The sequence below is a fragment of the Bombina bombina genome, chromosome 7 (genome assembly GCF_027579735.1).
Source record: "Bombina bombina isolate aBomBom1 chromosome 7, aBomBom1.pri, whole genome shotgun sequence".
Classification (NCBI taxonomy): domain Eukaryota; kingdom Metazoa; phylum Chordata; class Amphibia; order Anura; family Bombinatoridae; genus Bombina; species Bombina bombina.
Window position 1 is genome coordinate 51,141,444 of NC_069505.1, and position 22,152 is coordinate 51,163,595.

The following is a 22,152-nucleotide window of genomic DNA, read 5'->3' on the forward strand; positions in this document are numbered from 1 at the left end:
TTTATTTTGCTGTACAAGTAATACAAGCTGCACTTACTAGAAGTACAACAATAGTGTGCTCATCATGAAAAAAGTTGTCCATTAGAGAATCCCCTTTTCAGGATATATGCCGTGATGCTAGTGATAGCCTCACATGCTGTCCACGTATCTCCTGGGATAATGGGGATCTTGCTATAACTCAGCCCGACTTTGCTTGAAGAGTCCTTCTATTAAAAACAACCCTACATGTTTTGTTTGCTTCTATGCAAACTTTTTCAAGGGTATCGGTCAGAAGCGGGTATGGTACCATGTCTCAGAGGTTGACTTATATAGGGTGAAGCCACACCCCTCTAACACACTCTACCAATTGTAGACCAGAGGAGGAGTATGTGCTTGATATTTTCCGCCCCCTCTCATTCATGCGGATCAAACATTAGGGATCAGCCAATCTGGTAGTGCAAAGACATCCCGCCTCCAATTATTTAATGAAACCCAACAGAGAGGGCACACATACTTCCTCTGTCCAGGTTGATCACACTATACATGCATATCTTAACAATATAAAAAAAATCATAACAATATTAAAAAAAAAAACATTGTTCTTATAATACTTGTGCTGGACTGGGAACGCTGGTGTTTTGTTTAGTGTTACATGAGCATTTTCTTGGAGTGAAAATAAGTATGAGATGGTTTGTTGCCCACCGCTGATATAGACTATATACCTGCTTACCATTCATTAAGTTTAGACACAATTGTATTCATTTTACATTTTTTTAAATGTGAAAGTATAAGTAAGGAAGAAAATTGTATTTTTGTTCACATCTTGTATTATGTTCCCTGTTTCCACAGAGAAATATGCTCAGTATTGGTGCTCTCTGCTCTCAGACACCAATGGTCCTTTTGCCCCCTGTCATGACACAGTAAATCCCGTCATATACGAGAAGGTGAGAAATTCTTTGATGTTGATACTTGTTAAACACAATAGCATCTGCTATCAGCATTGTCTGCTAGGCTAATCTGTATTTGTCTGCCTATTTATGTATCTGTTTGTCCATACATTGTAACACACTTTCCCTTATCTTATGTCCTATGTTCTAAACACTTGGGTACCCAGTAGAGCCAATCAGAAATCTGTTAGTGGTGATACCACCTGGCACAGGCAAAAGGAAACATCTGTGAGAGTTAAATTAACCTGCGGCTATTTAGAGTGAATATAAATCCAGCCTTGCACATTTTATAGCTAAGAAAGGGAAATAATACAGCTAATGTGACACCCTACAGAGGCCTCAGTATAGGCCCTAATAAAATAAATGATTTGAGCACTGGGATACATACTGTATCTTTCTACAGAACTGTATGTACGACAGTTGTAACTACGAGAAGAGTGAGGACAGCGTGTGCGCAGCTATGTCATCCTATGCCCGAGCCTGTGCCATTGAGGGCGTCAGTCTGGATGGGTGGAGAGACAGCTTCTGTGGTAAGTTCATGAATCTACTGTATTCTCACCCTGCTGTATGGCACAGACCCCTAACCCTATACATGTTATAGTGTTTTGTTTTTATGTATTCAGCTTTCCCTTAAAGGGACATTCCGGTAAACATATTTGAAATATACATGTATTGGCAAAAATGCTTCTAGTAAAAGTTATCACTGTTTTAGTGTTAACATTTCACTCTGCATGTACATATGAAGCATAGCTAGATATTCTCAGTGCACCAGCATTTTAAATAATGCAGCTGCTCAGAGCACCAGTGGGGTTTGTCAGCATTTAACAAATTAAGTCATTACCAGAAGATACAAGCACTTTAGGCTCTCTGAGCAATTGATGTGCTTAAAATGCTGGTGCACGGTGCATACTTAAATACACTTTTGAAACAGCTATAGCTTTTATTAGAAGCATTTTGTAATATACGTGTATTAGCATAAAATCTTCAATTACAAAACTGAAATGCATCCATGTGGATTCCAATTTTGGCTGGAATGTCCATTTAATGTATTCTATATGCACCTGCTCTTAGCTCTGAATGGAACTGCATTTCTATTGCTATAAAGATAACACAGTTGCCCTGATATTGAGTGGGACTGAGCTCTCATTTTCTTGTGTTCCTTCCTTTAGGTAAATACACTAATGACTGCCCTAAGAACTCTACTTACCATTACTCCATAAAGTCCTGCCAGAAAACCTGCCGCTCTCTGAGTGAGCCTGACCCCAGCTGCAGTGTCAGCTTCACCCCATTGGACGGCTGCGGATGCCCCAAGGGCACCTTCCTTGATGACAGTGGGTCTTGTGTGCCAGCCAGGATATGCCCATGTTATTACAAAGGCTCCGTAATTCCCCCAGGAGAGGTCATTTATGATAACAATGCCATGTGGTAAGGATGAAACCTATATGGGTTTAATATTATGATTATCTCTCATTTAAAAATATCCAAATACTCTACAGAAATACATGGTTAACAAGCTGCAGAAGACTAATTAATAATATCTATTATTTTATTTTTTATTTGCCAATTTTTATTAAACCTGAGCTTGACCTCCAAAGACTTAGACTATATTTTACCTTATCCACAATGTGCATAGAGTATTTCCTGTTTAATAATTTAAAAATGACAAAACCTGATAGTGGTTTACAATTTCATTCTAGTACCTGTCAAAGCGGTAGACTGAACTGTGTTGGAAAACCATCCAGCTTTTCAGGTAAGTTACAACATTAATGTATGTTTGTGCGTATTTGTTTTTGTGTGTTTGTATATGTTTGTGTGTGTGTTTAACAGAAAATGAATAAGCTAATATTTCAGTATAAGAGACACAGGTTCTCAGGGTCTCCTAAAGGGACACTAAATACATTTTATGCATCTCCCTTAAATTATGTGTGCTGCCATTTTGGAACACAGGTATCTGAAGGAGTTGCTGCACATGTGCAAACAAGTTAGCACTGAAATGTAGTAAAATCTAGATTTTAAAATGGCAGCACCCATGACTAGAGAGGCACAGAATAACCTCAATACTATGCTTATAAAATGTATTTAGTGTTCCCTTTAATCTGGTATTTCAGCTTGAGTTTTTCAGATCTGATACTAACTACTCCTAGTATTTTTTGATGGAAAACTAATGCAACCTCCAATGCCTTTTATTTACAGATTGTCCAGCAAACATGGTGTATTTTGATTGTGCTAAAGCTTCCATGGGAGCTAAAGGTACTGAATGCCAAAAGACCTGCCAGACCCTGGACATGGAGTGTGTAAGTTAGTTTGCTGTATTTTACAATGTAAGGAGAGGGCATTATTTAGTTGTAACCTTGAGCATGTGCAGTCTACAATATCTGACAACATATAACCAGAACATTCCCTTTTGTTCTGCAGTTCAGCATTCAGTGCGCCTCAGGGTGTATGTGTGCCGGTGGACTTGTACTCAATAATAAGGGCAAATGTATCCCTGAAGAGGAGTGTCCTTGTGTACATAATGGTGATATCTACCACAGTGGTGACACCATTCAGCAAGACTGTAACACATGGTAAGAGCCGAATACCCAGTGTGGAGTTAACAACATTTCTTGATATGATATGATGTGCAGAATGACTATACAATGGCCTAAATTCACTAACAGACAGGTTGTCAAGAAGCAACTATTGTGTGCCCCTCTATCCCCATTGCCACTATCAGGCAATGTGCTAATACTTTAACTAACTGCTTTCATTTGCCATAGATGACCAAGCCTGGCATAAAGCCAAGGGAAACATAAAGGTGTTTCAATGAAATGATGTAATTATTCCATAAACAAAGCCCTCATTAAACTGAAAAATAAATTGCACCAAATATCCTTCAGCTGTCAACCCAGATGCTTGCTAGTGACAGAAAACTACAGAAGAGAGGAGAATAATCTAAATGTAAACCCCATTATCATTTGTATTAATAAAGAATATGTAAGAGGTGATTTGTTTCCAATGAAATTCATGAGATTTGCTATAAGTATATCCCTAACACGGGTATAAAATAGCATCACATGGTTATATCTGTCTTTTGAAACTAAAAGAACTTTTATTCAAATTTGCCATCTTTGTATAGTGGGTCTCACCAAAGAGTTTGGTCAATCTTTCAGCATATTGTATTCAGTAAAGCTTTGGTTTAAAGAATATTTACTGAAGCAAATGTACAGGAATGTAGATCTAGGGAAAAAATATTACATAACGGTCCAACCCACTTATGATAATTAGTAGAATTAACATTTTCATTAGCAAACACTGATGTAGATGATGATGATTCAGATTATTTTTTTTTAAGATAGGAAAATTGTACATTGAAACACTCTTATTGTTCTCTAAATTGTTAGACATTACTGACTTCATAATGGATTTTTTTTTCTTTCAGCGTCTGTAAGAACCGGAAATGGCAGTGTACAAATAAAGAATGCTCCAAGACCTGTGCCGTTTATGGAGAGGGGCATTATGTAACCTTTGATGGGAAGCGTTATGACTTTAATGGAGCTTGTGAATATACTCTAACGCAGGTATTAAATAAGCACAATTCCCAATATACGGTTATCATACCTTTTCTAAAGATATGGCTTCAGCTGACGGCATCTATACTGACCACTACACAAGGCTTTGTTTGTCTAGTACAGTTAAACCGTTTCACCTAAGAGTTGTGTTTGTTTTTTCTCACGTGTAGGATTATTGCACTTCCAACTCAGGAAATGGGACGTTCCGAGTTCTGTCTGAGAACATTCCGTGTGGGAGTATTGGGGCCACTTGCTCTAAAGCCATTAAAGTGTTTCTGGGGGTAAGAAAGAGGAACGTAACATCATGAACACTTTGCTCTATGTAACTATTGCCTGTAACAAATCATAGCGCTATAGCTATAACTTGCTTAGGAACCCTCTTATTGTTTCATTTAACTTCTTCCTATAACGGCTTCTACTCTATTATATAAAACATGTTGCGGTTACGTAAACATAATTATATTAATTCACGTAAATACTAAAATAATTAATTATAATGTTCCAAGTATATAACTGCTCAGTGTTACTATCCCTATTACTTCATATAAATGCCCCCTATCTCAGTATAATGTCACATTTTACATTTTCCTTTTGCTCCACATAATAACTCCTATTGAGCCACATTAAATCTCAATATAAGTAATCTTTTATGCTAATTTTCCTTCTCTATATTATTAAATTAATTTCTTAGTTTCTGTATAACTGTCCAGTAAAATTACTCCCTTTGATCTAACATTAAGCTGCTATAACCGTTAAATAAAGTAGAACTTTATTATCAAGAAGCACATAATGAAAATGACACTTCTAATCCTATTAAATCTGTTTGGGTATTTTTGTTAGAACTTTGAGCTGAAGCTGAGTGAAGGAGTCTTTGAAGTTCTGGAGAGAGACATTGGCAGTGAGGTCCCTTATCATGTCAGGCAGATGGGTATCTACCTTGTGATTGAAGCCAAGGATGGACTCATTCTTATGTGGGACAAGAAAACCAGCATCTTAATCAGGCTAAGCCCAGAATTCAAGGTGAGAGATACAATAATCACTGAAATGTATGCAGATGTATTATTAATTGATTTTACTGTGTACCTGTGTTCAACCACTGTGCCTGCCAAGAGAACATATATTGCATCTATGATAACATAATTTCCACAGTGACTAATGTATACAATGTCTGTCTGCCAGAGAAGACATGGTGTATATGGATAGTTAGTTCCGTGCTCAGTAAAAAATAACATTTGTCAGATGTATCATTGCGTATAGATTTGCATTAGAATAAAATACTTTCAAATCTGTAATTCATTCATGTTCAATTCAGAGTGTGCTTTTTCATGAGTCTTTTGTTTCATATAGTATGAGTTTTGGATTCTAGCTAATCATTTGATAGTTATAAGTCAACACATCTCACCTGGCCACTAAGACATAACTACAGAGAAAAAATATATATATTAGATGCACCTAGTAAAAAAAACCTAGTATATAATATATCGAAATATGCTATAAAAAATGCTATACCTATACTATGATAGAATGAAATGCAAAATGTGAAAATACTGTGCAATTAGAACATATAATAAATTACAAATAGTGAAATAATATAGTGGACTAACAGAAACTCACCATTTCTACATATAATCCAAGTAATGAGAAAAATAAAAATGGAAAAATAGTGACCAACATTAAAATGCAATGTGCCTTCAAATGAGATACAAAAATTCAATTTGATATCCCTAAAGTGATAAAATATATATGTGAACAAACAAAACAAGCAATTAGCAAGCAAAAAAATATACTTAAAGGTGATGAGAGTCCTCCAAAGGTCCCGTAAAGATAACAAGTCCCCAAATAAAAATCCCTTGTAGATACTTGTGATGATCCAACTAAAGGGGGATATGAAAAAAGACCGTAGGCGCAACCTTCTTCCAAAAAATTGATGGCGATGCAAGTGCACAGAATCTATTGAAGGGTAGAAGAGAAGAGGGCGCCAATAGTGCACAATCAGTGGTACTAGGTCTTCACACACGCAGTACAATGTAATACTTACAAAGTATAATGCACTTGAGAAGTGTCACAAACACCTGCTGGACCTTTTTTCGCCCTCCAGAAAGCTATCCTCTCGCAGTGATATGGAGTCTCCAGAGGAACTGTAGTCATACATAGGCTGTAAATTGCCCCTTAAGAGCCAGCTTCCTAGGTTCTCTCCTCTTTGCTCTGCAGTGTGTTTGACTTTGTCTTTAGAGATTTCCAGTTTCATTGATTTATTTATTTATGCCATGAGTAGCCTCTACAACCTTATCAGTTCTTGTATTAATCTTTTCAGCTGATTAACAAAAGCTCAATCTATCCAAAATTATTTAGTGAATCTGCTGCATAGAATAACGCGGGAACAGTTAAGGCATCTCTCTTGGCCATAATTATTAAAAGGAACAGTCTATACCTTAGTCATCTTAAAGTCTTAAATTAAGCTGCAAATAGCCTCCTGCACCTCTTTATATATCGCGCAGCAGGAACAGTAAAAAAGTTATTTTAAAATTAATATTGTTTCTGCCCACTGATGACATCACGATCTGGGCTGCATCTAGGCACTTTGCTGAATAGCTTTGACAGTCTGTTGAAACCAACTAGTGAGCCTTTTGTGATTGGATGCCATATGCAGCCCAGACCTTGATGTTTTCAGTGGGCGGAGCTTGGAAGCCATTTTAAAATGTCCAGAAATAATATATTTGTTTTAAAATGACATTTTTACCATCCCTGCTGCATGATATAGAAAAGGTGCAGGTAGCTATTTGCAGCTTAATCTAAGGTAAGACTTTAAGATGACTAAGGTGTAGAAAACTGTCCCTTTAAGACATATCAGTACTCTCTCCAACCTTTCCAGCTCTTGTATTAATCTGTTAAGTTGATTAACGAAAGCTCACTCATTCCGAAATTCTTTAGTGACTCTGCTGCATAGAATAACTCAGGAACAGTTGAAGCTGGAGAAACCTCTGTGTGAATATTGCTAATCTGTCCGTCTACCAAACCCTATAGCCTGTTTTTGTAAAAGAAAATGTAATATTTACTTCTTTTTATGTATAAACTTTCCAAAAACTCCTTAGTAGTCCCTCCCAATAGCTCCCAAAATTCTGTAGATACAGGGAGTGCAGAATTTTTAGGCAAATAAGTATTTTGACCACATCATCCTCTTTATGCATGTTGTCTTACTCCAAACTGTATAGGCTCGAAAGCCTACTACCAATTAAGCATATTAGGTGATGTGCATCTCTGTAATGAGAAGGGGTGTGATCTAATGACATCAACACCCTATATCAGGTGTGCATAATTATTAGGCAACTTCCTTTCCTTTGGCAAAATGGGTCAAAAGAAGGACTTGACAGGCTCAGAAAAGTAAAAAATAGTGAGATATCTTGCAGAGGGATGCAGCACTCTTAAAATTGCAAAGCTTCTGAAGCGTGATCATCGAACAATCAAGCGTTTCATTCAAAATAGTCAACAGGGTCGCAAGAAGCGTGTGGAAAAACCAAGGCGCAAAATAACTGCCCATGAACTGAGAAAAGTCAAGCGTGCAGCTGCCAAGATGCCACTTGCCACCAGTTTGGCCATATTTCAGAGCTGCAACATCACTGGAGTGCCCAAAAGCACAAGGTGTGCAATACTCAGAGACATGGCCAAGGTAAGAAAGGCTGAAAGACGACCACCACTGAACAAGACACACAAGCTGAAACGTCAAGACTGGGCCAAGAAATATCTCAAGACTGATTTTTCTAAGGTTTTATGGACTGATGAAATGAGAGTGAGTCTTGATGGGCCAGATGGATGGGCCCGTGGCTGGATTGGTAAAGGGCAGAGAGCTCCAGTCCGACTCAGACGCCAGCAAGGTGGAGGTGGAGTACTGGTTTGGGCTGGTATCATCAAAGATGAGCTTGTGGGGCCTTTTCGGGTTGAGGATGGAGTCAAGCTCAACTCCCAGTCCTACTGCCAGTTTCTGGAAGACACCTTCTTCAAGCAGTGGTACAGGAAGAAGTGTGCATCCTTCAAGAAAAACATGATTTTCATGCAGGACAATGCTCCATCACACGCGTCCAAGTACTCCACAGCGTGGCTGGCAAGAAAGGGTATAAAAGAAGAAAATCTAATGACATGGCCTCCTTGTTCACCTGATCTGAACCCCATTGAGAACCTGTGGTCCATCATCAAATGTGAGATTTACAAGGAGGGAAAACAGTACACCTCTCTGAATAGTGTCTGGGAGGCTGTGGTTGCTGCTGCACGCAATGTTGATGGTGAACAGATCAAAACACTGAATCCATGGATGGCAGGCTTTTGAGTGTCCTTGCAAAGAAAGGTGGCTATATTGGTCACTGATTTGTTTTTGTTTTGTTTTTGAATGTCAGAAATGTATATTTGTGAATGTTGAGATGTTATATTGGTTTCACTGGTAAAAATAAATAATTGATATGGGTATATATTTGTTTTTTGTTAAGTTGCCTAATAATTATGCACAGTAATAGTCACCTGCACACACAGATATCCCCCTAAAATAGCTATAACTAAAAACAAACTAAAAACTACTTCCAAAACTATTCAGCTTTGATATTAATGAGTTTTTTTTGGGTTCATTGAGAACATGGTTGTTGTTCAATAATAAAATTAATCCTCAAAAATACAACTTGCCTAATAATTCTGCACTCCCTGTAGTGTTTATTTTTATTCACAAAATAGACTAAGGGTCTATTTCAACAACAAAAATGCTCACTGCTAATAGATTCTGCCATAATGTATTTTTGGGTGGATTAACAATTGCATGGTATAAAACAAGTTGTTTACAACTGGATAAGTTAAATATTTAGACATTAAAGGGACATTAAATACTTTAAGATGTTAAATAGAATGATAAATTGTATATATAAAAAAAACTTTGAAATATACTTTCATTATGTATGTTGTCCCCTTTCCCTGTAATTGTTTCAGACAATTATGAGCCTTTCAGTTCCTTTTAGAAGTGGAAGTTCAGAACACTGTTATATCCCTCACAGTCATTGGCTGCACGCTTTAGTGACTTATGTATAACAATCTCTAATTGGCTATAGCAGAGAAAGAAACCTAAGTTATAACATGGCAGCTTCCATTGCTTTATAGACACTAAACATTTACACTTACTTTGTCAATATGTAAAAAATTAATTAAACATTAAAAAATACATCTACATGTTAGTCTCAGATGAATCTTTTCTTTGAATACTTCATTTTATCTAGCATTTATTTATTGTTCAATGTCCCTTTAAACATATTTTTCCAAAGGCGTTAATTATAGTAAGAATTGGGACAGGCAGTAAATTATGAATGCGAAGCTGTGACACAAGCATTGGGTTAATTTTTGTAATATAAACCTTTCCATAATGATTTCATTCTAATTTCACTTCTTCCTTTAGTCACCTTTGTTTACTAAACAAATACATTTTCCCCTTGTTCTCTTGTTTTGCCCATCAGGGTAGCGTTTGTGGTCTTTGCGGTAATTATGATGGCTCCGTGCCCAATGAATTTACTACAAGGAGTATGTCCGTAGTTGTCAATGAGCAAGAGTTTGGGAACAGCTGGAAAGCCTCTCCCACATGCCCTGATTCCCAACCAATTAGAGACCCTTGTGTTGCCAACCCGTACCGCCAACCCTGGGCACAAAAACACTGCAGCATCATCATGAGTCCTGTTTTTTCAAAGTGCCAAGCAAAGGTGGGTCACATAGATTCCTCTTTTTTAAGTGAAATAGATCATGGATAACCAAATGGAAAAAAGACAAATTTAGTTGATTCTGCTTAGCAGAATACATTTTTTTCTGGGATAATAAATAGTTTTATAGTTATTTAGAAGCAGAGTTAATTTATTTATATGATAACTTATTGAAGGTAAATATTACATTTTTCTTGTTTTTATCTTATAGCAAAGTTCATTTTCAAGCAGCAAATGTTTATTAGTAGAAGTGTAGGAGACTTCATTTTTATTATTTGATATGTATTTTCTGCATCTGCACAACATTAGTATTTATAGTCTTGCTCATCTGATGCTCATGAATAGTGTGTATATATTTTTGGTCCTAATTAGTATTTCTAAAATAACACAGTTGATTACTTAAATTAATGAGAAGATAATATTAAAGAACTGCTGGTTTGTTTTATAGTTAATGACATAAAACATAATGAAATCAAAAACACATCCACCAGTCTTGTGATCTGTAACACACAATGCAAATGAAACACACTAAAGGGAATATATCACAAACCATTTACATTCTCTAGGTTGACCCCACACCTTACTACGAGGCATGTGTACGAGACACCTGTGCGTGTGATTCCGGAGGAGACTGTGAGTGTTACTGCACAGCTGTTGCCGCATACGCCGCAGCCTGTAACGATGCTGGAATCTGTATAGCGTGGAGAAGCCCTGAGATTTGTCGTAAGTAACTTCCCTTATTCAAGGCTTATATTTCATCCAATATGTTCAACTACATAGCACCTCAAAAGTTTTACATTTATAACCATCGTATCTGAAAAGACGTATACTGCTGATACAACTTAACACCTTGTTTGATAAATACAGCTTTATGCTTTATAATTTTCACACCCAATAATTATGATTTTCAGCTTTCTATTATATGATGGTGACTACTGTTCGTTCTCATTACTAATGTTTTTAATAATGGTTTTGTTTATTGTTTCCAGCTTTGTTCTGTGATTACTACAATCCGGAAGGTGAATGTGAATGGCACTACAAGCCGTGTGGAGCTCCCTGTATGAAGACTTGTAGGAACCCCAGAGGAAAATGCATGAACCAGCTGCCAGGATTAGAAGGTACATAAACAGTGCTGGGGCAACAAACATTTTCAGAGGTTTTTGGTGTCCATGTATCTTCTAATCTTTTAATGAATGCACATTATCGAGATCACCCGGGTAGGTTTATAGCGAAGAGAAATTCTGTCATTATTTTATCTTTCTTTCTCTATCACTTTTTTGGCTCTATTCTGAAGAAGGTCTTCCAGAATATAGAAATTTAAACCTCAATGTTGCTGACAATAACACATGGTTGCTATATGGATTAAGCCTTTATTGCAGTTGAGAACCATAGGGGGCCTTCTGTATTTGCATCTTGGGAAGCCCAGTACTTCAGTCGGAAAAGTAGACCTCACTTCCTAGAGTAGTTCAGGGAAATGTCACATAGTACAACAGGAACTTCCTAATTACTAAAGGAGCTGGTGGGGTGGACTTTAAAAACCACATCACAGCCCCCTAAAACCTTACAGGGACATAAGACCTATTATTTGAAATAGGTAGTCCACTCCTTGTTATCCCTAATCTTCTTACAGAACTATAGATGTATGGGGGGGAAAAATCAGAGGAGTTTTGTATTCCCTTTGTTGCTCCCAATACACAGATACATTTGGGACCTGTGACGGATACCCCGACTGGGTAGCTCCGCCCAACGGGTCCTGCTTCCTCCCTGCCGACTGCAGCTATGTAGCTGGCAAGTGACCACAGCCTGTAGCCACCCCTGATGCCCGACAGCATCAGTACCCAGGGTCCAACCCTGTGACAGACTACAGCTACCCGGGCTGGGTAGCTCTGCCTTAGAATCCTTTCTCTGCCTTGAACAGGCTGCTATGTATCCCAGGAAAAGTGATTTTAGCTGGAGCTCACCTAAATAACTAGACAGACTAGCATATTCAGGTGAAACAAGAACTACTTTATTGCACAGAAAACACAGCTTGTATATATTTCCAACACATGGGGGTAGTTACTACACAAATAGAAACAAATATTATACAATGAGACAAACATCAGACAACGGTTAGTTAAACAGATGCTAATCACATCCTGACTTACAAAAGGACAATGAATGACTCACACAATAACAGAAAGACACTTTACACCTAGACTAGATAACAACAGCGGTGAGGTTATAGGGGGTAGGGGTTTATTGCACAGAAAACACAGCTTTTAGACATTTCCAACACATGGGGGTAGTTACTACACAAATAGAAACAAATATTATACAATGAGACAAACATCAGACAATGGTTAGTTAAACAGATTCTAATCACATTCTGACTTACAAAAGGACAATGGATGACTCACACAATTAACAGAAAAACACTTCACACCTAGACTAGATAACAACAGGGGGAAGGTTATAGGGGGTAGGGGTTTAACCCTTTCAGCCTGGTATCCGTGACAGGACCTATTATTATTTAAAAGCTGCAGTCCTATGAATAAGGGAGTGATCCCGTGTCTTGCCAACTGACAGATGATTACTATAACGGTGACAAATATCACACAACTTTGGTTCTATTTTGAGGGTTCTAGGTATTTTAGCAAGGTCTTTATTACGTCTTATCCATATAAGTAATGTATATGAAATTACCCTTCATTTGAAAGAAAGAGACCCCACTATTATTCAATAAAGGGTTTCATGCCTTTATAGTAAAAATGATCAACTTTCAGTTATTGGTAGACTCATTTTGCTGAGTTGTTGATCTGAGGGCCATAACCCTTGATTCTATTACTAAGGAAGTTAAATGTGAATCCTGGTTTAAAAATAGACGTTTTTTTGTACACTTGATTAAAGTATTTTTATGTTTTTATATATATATATATATATATATATATATATATATATATATATATATATATATATATATATATACAGTATTTGTATATATTGCATTTCATATGGTGGCACTTTGCCATATGAAGGTATTTCTGCAAACTAAAGTTATCTTCTAAAAATGCTTGTCTGTAAAAGGGGTTAAATTCAAAATTGACTTTTTATATTTGATACTTAAACTGTGACACTTAAATTAATGTGATTTAAATGGAAATAATTAATTTTAATAATTATTCTCAAAATTAATATACTCTAGGGTGTTACCCACAATGTCCCAAAGACCGTCCTTTCTTTGATGAGGACATAATGCGATGTGTTGCTCAAGCAAACTGTGGTTGTTATGACGACGATGGCAAACGATACAGTGTTGGGGATATGGTTCCATCCTATAGAAATTGTGAAACATGGTAAGTTCTTTCAGATTAAAAAAAAAAATAAGTTGTTGCCTTACTCTGACAGCAATTTGACAGTTGTATTTTCCACTGTACAAAAAAAATACCACTTATGCTTCTTTTTTTCAGTATCTGCACTAAAAAGGGACGACGTTGTCAAACGGACCTCCGAGGTAAATGATTATTATTGTCATTATTAATACAAGACAAAAGTAACTTGTAAACTTAATATCCTTTTTAATATTTGTAAATAAGAATTTAAAAAGAACAAGGTTTGAAAATAAACTAATTTAGTGTTGGTTATAAAATAGAAATGTAATAGTATACCATATTATAACATAACACAATATTTATAATATGGTATAGCATATATATTATAAATAAAATGATAACGTGTCAGTTATTTTTGTAACTCTAAATGGACCACAATGCTTCTGGATTTATCACTTCTCTATTATTAATGTCACAGCTTGTTATTGTTACTACGGAAATATGAAATATAACTATGGGGATGTCATCTACAACACTACTGATGGTATTGGTGGCTGCATAACAGCAACATGCGCATTTAATGGAACCATTAGCAGAAATGTCTACCCATGTGTCCCAACCACTGAAGCACCAACCACAACCTTCCATTTTGATACAACCACATCATCTCCATCTTTAAATCTCTCCACAACAGGTAGGACAAAGGTTGCATCATATTTAAATTATACCTATGTTCTTAACCTAACAGTGCATGCATATTTATTACACAGTATCATTTAAGTATTCAAAAAGCTTCCAATTTAATTTAAGAATTAGCACGTAAACTGCATTTTTTCACCTTCTTTTCTACACATTTCCCAATGGCAACATTGGTTTATGAGTCTGTGTTAGTAAAATATATCATAAATATTTTGTTTTTGTGTGTAAGTAATACCATATTAAAATTATTTTCATACAGCTCCGGTGTCTCCAACCTCTGTAGTATGCTTGGAGGAAGTCTGCAGCTGGTCAGTGTGGTATGACATCAATAGGCCTAAATATGGTGAAAATGAAGGTGATATTGAAACTTTTGAAAAGATAGGAGAGAGAGGTCATTCCATTTGTAAGGTCCCATCAAAGGTGGAATGTCGAGCACAGAAGTTTCCTAATATTCCAGTTGAAGACTTGGGTCAGATCATTCAGTGTAACAAGTCTTTAGGCCTTATTTGTAAAAATCGAGACCAGTTTTCTCAGCTCTGCTTTAACTATGAGATCCGTATACTTTGCTGTAGTTATGTTCCCTGTGGGCAGTCAACCAAATACCCTAAAACTTCACAACCCACCTCTGTGACACTCTTAGAAAAAACAAGTATCCTTACCACTGAAAGCATGAAAGTCACAACTAGACCGATGACAACTATGGAACACAGTGAATCAACAACTATTAAAGAAGAAGAAAACACTAGTCCAAAAGATATTGTGATTACTGGTTCTCAAACTCCCAGTAAGTTAACAAGCTCACAGAGCACATCAGGACTCACATCATCTAATAGTAATTGTGAATCAGAATGCCAATGGTCAGACTGGTTTGATTTAAATGTCCCCAATGAGGAATCATATGGAGAATCAGAAAGTCTTGAGGATATCAGAAATGCAGGTTTTAATATATGTGAAAAACCAACTAATATTGAGTGTAGATCTGTACACTTTCCAGAAATCCCACTTGATGAATTGCAACAGACTGTTCACTGTGATAGTAATAATGGGCTTATCTGCAGGAATGAGGAACAGACTGGTGGTTTCGCCTTTTGTTACAACTATGAAATTCGAGTTCTTTGCTGCTCTGAATGTAATATTACAACTGTCTTACCTTTATCATCTATACAAACAGATACTACTATTTCTGTTACCACTGCAGTATTTTCAACTAAAACAGCTTCTTCTGGATCTGCTACTGACTTCCTTAAATCAACACATGGGTTTGAAGAAGAAAAATCTACATCTAATAACCCAATATCAATGAAAACTACTAAGGGATCAACTGCATCTAGAGAAACATCTGCTAAAACAGTTGCTCCTAGTCTAAGTACAACTAAGCCATCTTCTTCTAAGGCATTCACTGCCTCTGTTGAAGTAACAACAAAGAGAGCCTCTGCCAGGATTACAACATCTAAGTATTCATCGGAGGAAGAAAGAACATCCCACAAACCGAATTCAATGAAAACCACTAAAGTTTCTACAGCATCTGGTGAAATGACATCTGCCAAAAAGTCTACTCAATTTGAAATTGGGACGACAAAATTAGCATCCTCAAAATTAACGACAGGTTTCTACAGATCAACAACTGGGTCATCAGAAGAAGACTATACAATTCATGAACCTATTTCAACAAAACCTTCAAAAGTATCAACTGCACGTCAAGAGGTGTTAAGTACTAAAACAGTTACACCTAGTGTTGAAACTATGAAGTCATCATCTTCTAAGGTATCCACTGCATCAGTTGAAGTAACATCAAAGGCAGCCTCTTCTAGGTTTACTACAATGATTAAGACAACATCTAAACATTTATCTGAGGAAGAAAGTACACCTGGCAAACCCATTTCAATGAAAACTACTAAATTTTCTACAGCTTCTGGTGAAGTAACATCTGCTAAGAAGTCCACGCCATTTGTGATTGGAACCACAAAAGAAACATCTTCAAAAGTAACAAGTTTCCACAAATCAACAGCTGAGTCTTCAGAAGAAGAATCTACATCTCGCAAACCTATTTCAACCAAACCTGCAAAAGTATCAACTACATATGAAGAGTTATCTAGTACTAAAACAGTTACTCCTGGTTTAAGAACAACTAAGCCATCTTCTTCTAAGGTATCCACTGCATCAGTTGAAGTAACATCAAAGGCAGCCTCTTCAAGGTTTACTACAAAGGTTGTTAAGACAACATCTGAACATTCTTCTGAGGAAGAAAGTACATCTGGCAAACCCATTTCAATGAAATCTACTAAATTTTCTACAGCGTCTGGTGAAGTAACATCTGCTAAGAAGTCCACACATTTTGTGATTGGCACAACAAAAGAAACATCTTCAAAAGTAACAAGTTTCCACAAATCAACAGCTGAGTCTTCAGAAGAAGAATCTACATCTCGCAAACCTATTTCAACCAAACCTGCAAAAGTATCAACTGCATATGAAGACTTATCTAGTACTAAAACAGTTACTCCTGGTTTAAGAACAACTAAGCCATCCTCTAAGGTATCCACTGCATCAGTTGAAGTAACATCAAAGGCAGCCTCTTCAAGGTTTACTACAAAGATTAAGACAACATCTGAACATTCATCTGAGGAAGAAAGTACATCTGGCAAACCCATTTCAATGAAATCTACTAAATTTTCTACAGCGTCTGGTGAAGTAACATCTGCTAAGAAGTCCACACCATTTGTGATTGGCACAACAAAAGAAACATCTTCAAAAGTAACAAGTTTCCACAAATCAACAGCAGAGTCTTCAGAAGAAGAATCTACATCTCGTAAACCTATTTCAACCAAACCTGCAAAAGTATCAACTGCATATGAAGAGTTATCTAGTACTAAAACAGTTACTCCTGGTTTAAGAACAACTAAGCCATCTTCTTCTAAGGTATCCACTGCATCAGTTGAAGTAACATCAAAGGCAGCCTCTTCTAGGTTTACTACAAAGATTGTTAAGACAACATCTGAACATTCATCTGAGGAAGAAAGTACATCTGGCAAACCCATTTCAATGAAATCTACTAAATCTTTGACAGCGTCTGGTGAAGTAACATCTGCTAAGAAGTCCACACCATTTGTAATTGGCACGACAAAAGAAACATCTTCAAAAGTAACAAGTTTCCACAAATCAACAGTTGAGTCTTCAGAAGAAGAATCTACATCACGTAAACCTATTTCAACCAAACCTGCAAAAGTATCAACTGCATATGAAGAGTTATCTAGTACTAAAACAGTTACTCCTGGTTTAAGAACAACTAAGCCATCTTCTTCTAAGGTATCCACTGCATCAGTTGAAGTAACATCAAAGGCAGCCTCTTCTAGGTTTACTACAAAGATTGTTAAGACAACATCTGAACATTCATCTGAGGAAGAAAGTACATCTGGCAAACCCATTTCAATGAAATCTACTAAATCTTCGACAGCGTCTGGTGAAGTAACATCTGCTAAGAAGTCCACACATTTTGTGATTGGCACGACAAAAGAAACATCTTCAAAAGTAACGAGTTTCCACAAATCAACAGTTGAGTCTTCAGAAGAAGAATCTACATCACGTAAACCTATTTCAACCAAACCTGCAAAAGTATCAACTGCATATGAAGAGTTATCTAGTACTAAAACAGTTACTCCTGGTTTTAAGAACAACTAAGCCATCTTCTTCTAAGGTATCCACTGCATCAGTTGAAGTAACATCAAAGGCAGCCTCTTCTAGGTTTACTACAAAGATTGTTAAGACAACATCTGAACATTCATCTGAGGAAGAAAGTACATCTGGCAAACCCATTTCAATGAAATCTACTAAATTTTCTACAGCGTCTGGTGAAGTAACATCTGCTAAGAAGTCCACACCATTTGTGGTTGGCACGACAAAAGAAACATCTTCAAAAGTAACAAGTTTCCACAAATCAACAGCAGAGTCTTCAGAAGAAGAATCTACATCTCGTAAACCTATTTCAACCAAACCTGCAAAAGTATCAACTGCATATGAAGAGTTATCTAGTACTCAAACAGTTACTCCTGGTTTAAGAACAACTAAGCCATCTTCTTCTAAGGTATCCACTGCATCAGTTGAAGTAACATCAAAGGCAGCCTCTTCTAGGTTTACTACAAAGATTGTTAAGACAACATCTGAACATTCATCTGAGGAAGAAACTACATCTGGCAAACCCATTTCAATGAAATCTACTAAATCTTCAACAGCGTCAGGTATAGTAACATCTGCTAAGAAGTCTACACCATTTGTAATTGGCACGACAAAAGAAACATCTTCAAAAGTAACAAGTTTCCACAAATCAACAGTTGAGTCTTCAGAAGAAGAATCTACATCACGTAAACCTATTTCAACCAAACCTGCAAAAGTATCAACTGCATATGAAGAGTTATCTAGTACTAAAACAGTTACTCCTGGTTTAAGAACAACTAAGCCATCTTCTTCTAAGGTATCCACTGCATCAGTTGAAGTAACATCAAAGGCAGCCTCTTCTAGGTTTACTACAATGATTAAGACAACATCTAAACATTCATCTGAGGAAGAAAGTACATCTGGCAAACCCATTTCAATGAAAACTACTAAATTTTCTACAATTTCTGGTGAAGTAACATCTGCTAAGAAGTCCACGCCATTTGTGATTGGAACCACAAAAGAAACATCTTCAAAAGTAACAAGTTTCCACAAATCAACAGCTGAGTCTTCAGAAGAAGAATCTACATCTCGCAAACCTATTTCAACCAAACCTGCAAAAGTATCAACTGCATATGAAGAGTTATCTAGTACTAAAACAGTTACTCCTGGTTTAAGAACAACTAAGCCATCTTCTTCTAAGGTATCCACTGCATCAGTTGAAGTAACATCAAAGGCAGCCTCTTCTAGGTTTACTACAAAGATTGTTAAGACAACATCTGAACATTCATCTGAGGAAGAAAGTACATCTGGCAAACCCATTTCAATGAAATCTACTAAATTTTCTACAGCGTCTGGTGAAGTAACATCTGCTAAGAAGTCCACACCTTTTGTGATTGGAACCACAAAAGAAACATCTTCAAAAGTAACAAGTTTCCACAAATCAACAGCTGAGTCTTCAGAAGAAGAATCTACATCTCGCAAACCTATTTCAACCAAACCTGCAAAAGTATCAACTGCATATGAAGAGTTATCTAGTACTAAAACAGTTACTCCTGGTTTAAGAACAACTACGCCATCCTCTTCTAAGGTATCCACTGCATCAGTTGAAGTAACATCAAAGGCAGCCTCTTCAAGGTTTACTACAAAGATTAAGACAACATCTGAACATTCATCTGAGGAAGAAAGTACATCTGGCAAACCCATTTCAATGAAATCTACTAAATCTTCGACAGCGTCTGGTGAAGTAACATCTGCTAAGAAGTCCACACCATTTGTAATTGGCACGACAAAAGAAACATCTTCAAAAGTAACAAGTTTCCACAAATCAACAGTTGAGTCTTCAGAAGAAGAATCTACATCACGTAAACCTATTTCAACCAAACCTGCAAAAGTATCAACTGCATATGAAGAGTTATCTAGTACTAAAACAGTTACTCCTGGTTTAAGAACAACTAAGCCATCTTCTTCTAAGGTATCCACTGCATCAGTTGAAGTAACATCAAAGGCAGCCTCTTCTAGGTTTACTACAAAGATTGTTAAGACAACATCTGAACATTCATCTGAGGAAGAAAGTACATCTAGCAAACCCATTTCAATGAAATCTACTAAATTTTCTACAGCGTCTGGTGAAGTAACATCTGCTAAGAAGTCCACACCATTTGTGATTGGCACGACAAAAGAAACATCTTCAAAAGTAACAAGTTTCCACAAATCAACAGTTGAGTCTTCAGAAGAAGAATCTACATCTCATAAACCTATTTCAACAAAACCTGTAAAATTATCAACTGCATATGAAGAGTTATCTAGTACCAAAACAGTTACTCCTGGTTTAAGAACAACTAAGCCATCCTCTTCTAAGATATCCACTGCATCAGTTGAAGTAACATCAAAGGCAGCCTCTTCAAAGTTTACTACAAAGATTAAGACAACATCTGAACATTCATCTGAGGAAGAAAGTACATCTGGCAAACCCATTTCAATTAAATATACTAAATTTTCTACAGCATCTGGTGAAGTAACATCTGCTAAGAAGTCCACGCCATTTGTGATTGGAACCACAAAAGAAACATCTTCAAAAGTAACAAGTTTCCACAAATCAACAGCTGAGTCTTCAGAAGAAGAATCTACATCTCGTAAACCTATTTCAACCAAACCTGCAAAAGTATCAACTGCATATGAAGAGTTATCTAGTACTAAAACAGTTACTCCTGGTTTAAGAACAACTAAGCCATCTTCTTCTAAGGTATCTACTGCATCAGTTGAAGTAACATCAAAGGCAGCCTCTTCTAGGTTTACTACAAAGATTGTTAAGACAACATCTGAACATTCATCTGAGGAAGAAAGTACATCTGGCAAACCCATTTCAATGAAATCTACAAAATTTTCTACAGCGTCTGGTGAAGTAACATCTGCTAAGAAGTCCACACCATTTGTGATTGGCACGACAAAAGAAACATCTTCAAAAGTAACAAGTTTCCACAAATCAACAGTTGAGTCTTCAGAAGAAGAATCTACATCTCGTAAACCTATTTCAACCAAACCTGCAAAAGTATCAACTGCATATGAAGAGTTATCTAGTACTAAAACAGTTACTCCTGGTTTTAGAACAACTAAGCCATCTTCTTCTAAGGTATCCACTGCATCAGTTGAAGTAACATCAAAGGCAGCCTCTTCTAGGTTTACTACAAAGATTGTTAAGACAACATCTGAACATTCATCTGAGGAAGAAAGTACATCTGGCAAACCCATTTCACTGAAATCTACTAAATCTTCGACAGCGTCTAGTATGGTAACATCTGCTAAGAAGTCAACACCATTTGTAATTGGCACGACAAAAGAAACATCTTCAAAAGTAACAAGTTTCCACAAATCAACAGTTGAGTCTTCAGAAGAAGAATCTACATCACGTAAACCTATTTCAACCAAACCTGCAAAAGTATCAACTGCATATGAAGAGTTATCTAGTACTAAAACAGTTACTCCTGGTTTAAGAACAACTAAGCCAACCTCTTCTAAGGTATCCACTGCATCAGTTGAAGTAACATCAAAGGAAGCCTCTTCTAGGTTTACTACAATGATTAAGACAACATCTAAACATTCATCTGAGGAAGAAAGTACATCTGGCAAACCCATTTCAATGAAATCTACTAAATTTTCTACAGCGTCTGGTGAAGTAACATCTGCTAAGAAGTCCACACCTTTTGTGATTGGAACCACAAAAGAAACATCTTCAAAAGTAACAAGTTTCCACAAATCAACAGCTGAGTCTTCAGAAGAAGAATCTACATCACGCAAACCTATTTCAACTAAACCTGCAAAAGTATCAACTGCATATGAAGAGTTATCTAGTACTAAAACAGTTACTCCTGGTTTAAGAACAACTAAGCCATCCTCTTCTAAGGTATCCACTGCATCAGTTGAAGTAACATCAAAGGCAGCCTCTTCAAGGTTTACTACAAAGATTAAGACAACATCTGAACATTCATCTGAGGAAGAAAGTACATCTGGCAAACCCATTTCAATGAAATCTACTAAATTTTCTACAGCGTCTGGTGAAGTAACATCTGCTAAGAAGTCCACACCATTTGTGATTGGCACGACAAAAGAAACATCTTCAAAAGTAACAAGTTTCCACAAATCAACAGCTGAGTCTTCAGAAGAAGAATCTACATCTCGCAAACCTATTTCAACCAAACCTGCAAAAGTATCAACTGCATATGAAGAGTTATCTAGTACTAAAACAGTTACTCCTGGTTTAAGAACAACTAAGCCATCTTCTTCTAAGGTATCCACTGCA

The 22,152-nt window shown here is 36.7% G+C and overlaps 1 protein-coding gene across 1 annotated transcript in view; it reads left to right on the forward strand.

The window, feature by feature from the left end:
- Nucleotides 1-22,152, forward strand: part of LOC128636209 (mucin-5B-like) — a 60,844-nt gene that overhangs the window by 14,559 nt on the left and 24,133 nt on the right. Inside the window, exons 14-38 of the mRNA XM_053689253.1 lie at nt 829-923; nt 1,330-1,456; nt 2,096-2,351; nt 2,624-2,676; nt 3,120-3,220; nt 3,342-3,493; nt 4,348-4,486; nt 4,648-4,758; nt 5,318-5,497; nt 9,961-10,200; nt 10,764-10,920; nt 11,187-11,315; nt 13,382-13,532; nt 13,647-13,690; nt 13,987-14,202; nt 14,467-17,865; nt 17,915-18,285; nt 18,319-19,056; nt 19,090-19,458; nt 19,504-19,827; nt 19,861-20,598; nt 20,632-20,985; nt 21,019-21,340; nt 21,389-21,756; nt 21,790-22,140. Coding sequence (XP_053545228.1) covers nt 829-923; nt 1,330-1,456; nt 2,096-2,351; nt 2,624-2,676; nt 3,120-3,220; nt 3,342-3,493; nt 4,348-4,486; nt 4,648-4,758; nt 5,318-5,497; nt 9,961-10,200; nt 10,764-10,920; nt 11,187-11,315; nt 13,382-13,532; nt 13,647-13,690; nt 13,987-14,202; nt 14,467-17,865; nt 17,915-18,285; nt 18,319-19,056; nt 19,090-19,458; nt 19,504-19,827; nt 19,861-20,598; nt 20,632-20,985; nt 21,019-21,340; nt 21,389-21,756; nt 21,790-22,140 — 9,485 coding nt within the window. The remainder of the gene's footprint in view (nt 1-828; nt 924-1,329; nt 1,457-2,095; nt 2,352-2,623; nt 2,677-3,119; nt 3,221-3,341; nt 3,494-4,347; nt 4,487-4,647; nt 4,759-5,317; nt 5,498-9,960; nt 10,201-10,763; nt 10,921-11,186; nt 11,316-13,381; nt 13,533-13,646; nt 13,691-13,986; nt 14,203-14,466; nt 17,866-17,914; nt 18,286-18,318; nt 19,057-19,089; nt 19,459-19,503; nt 19,828-19,860; nt 20,599-20,631; nt 20,986-21,018; nt 21,341-21,388; nt 21,757-21,789; nt 22,141-22,152) is intronic.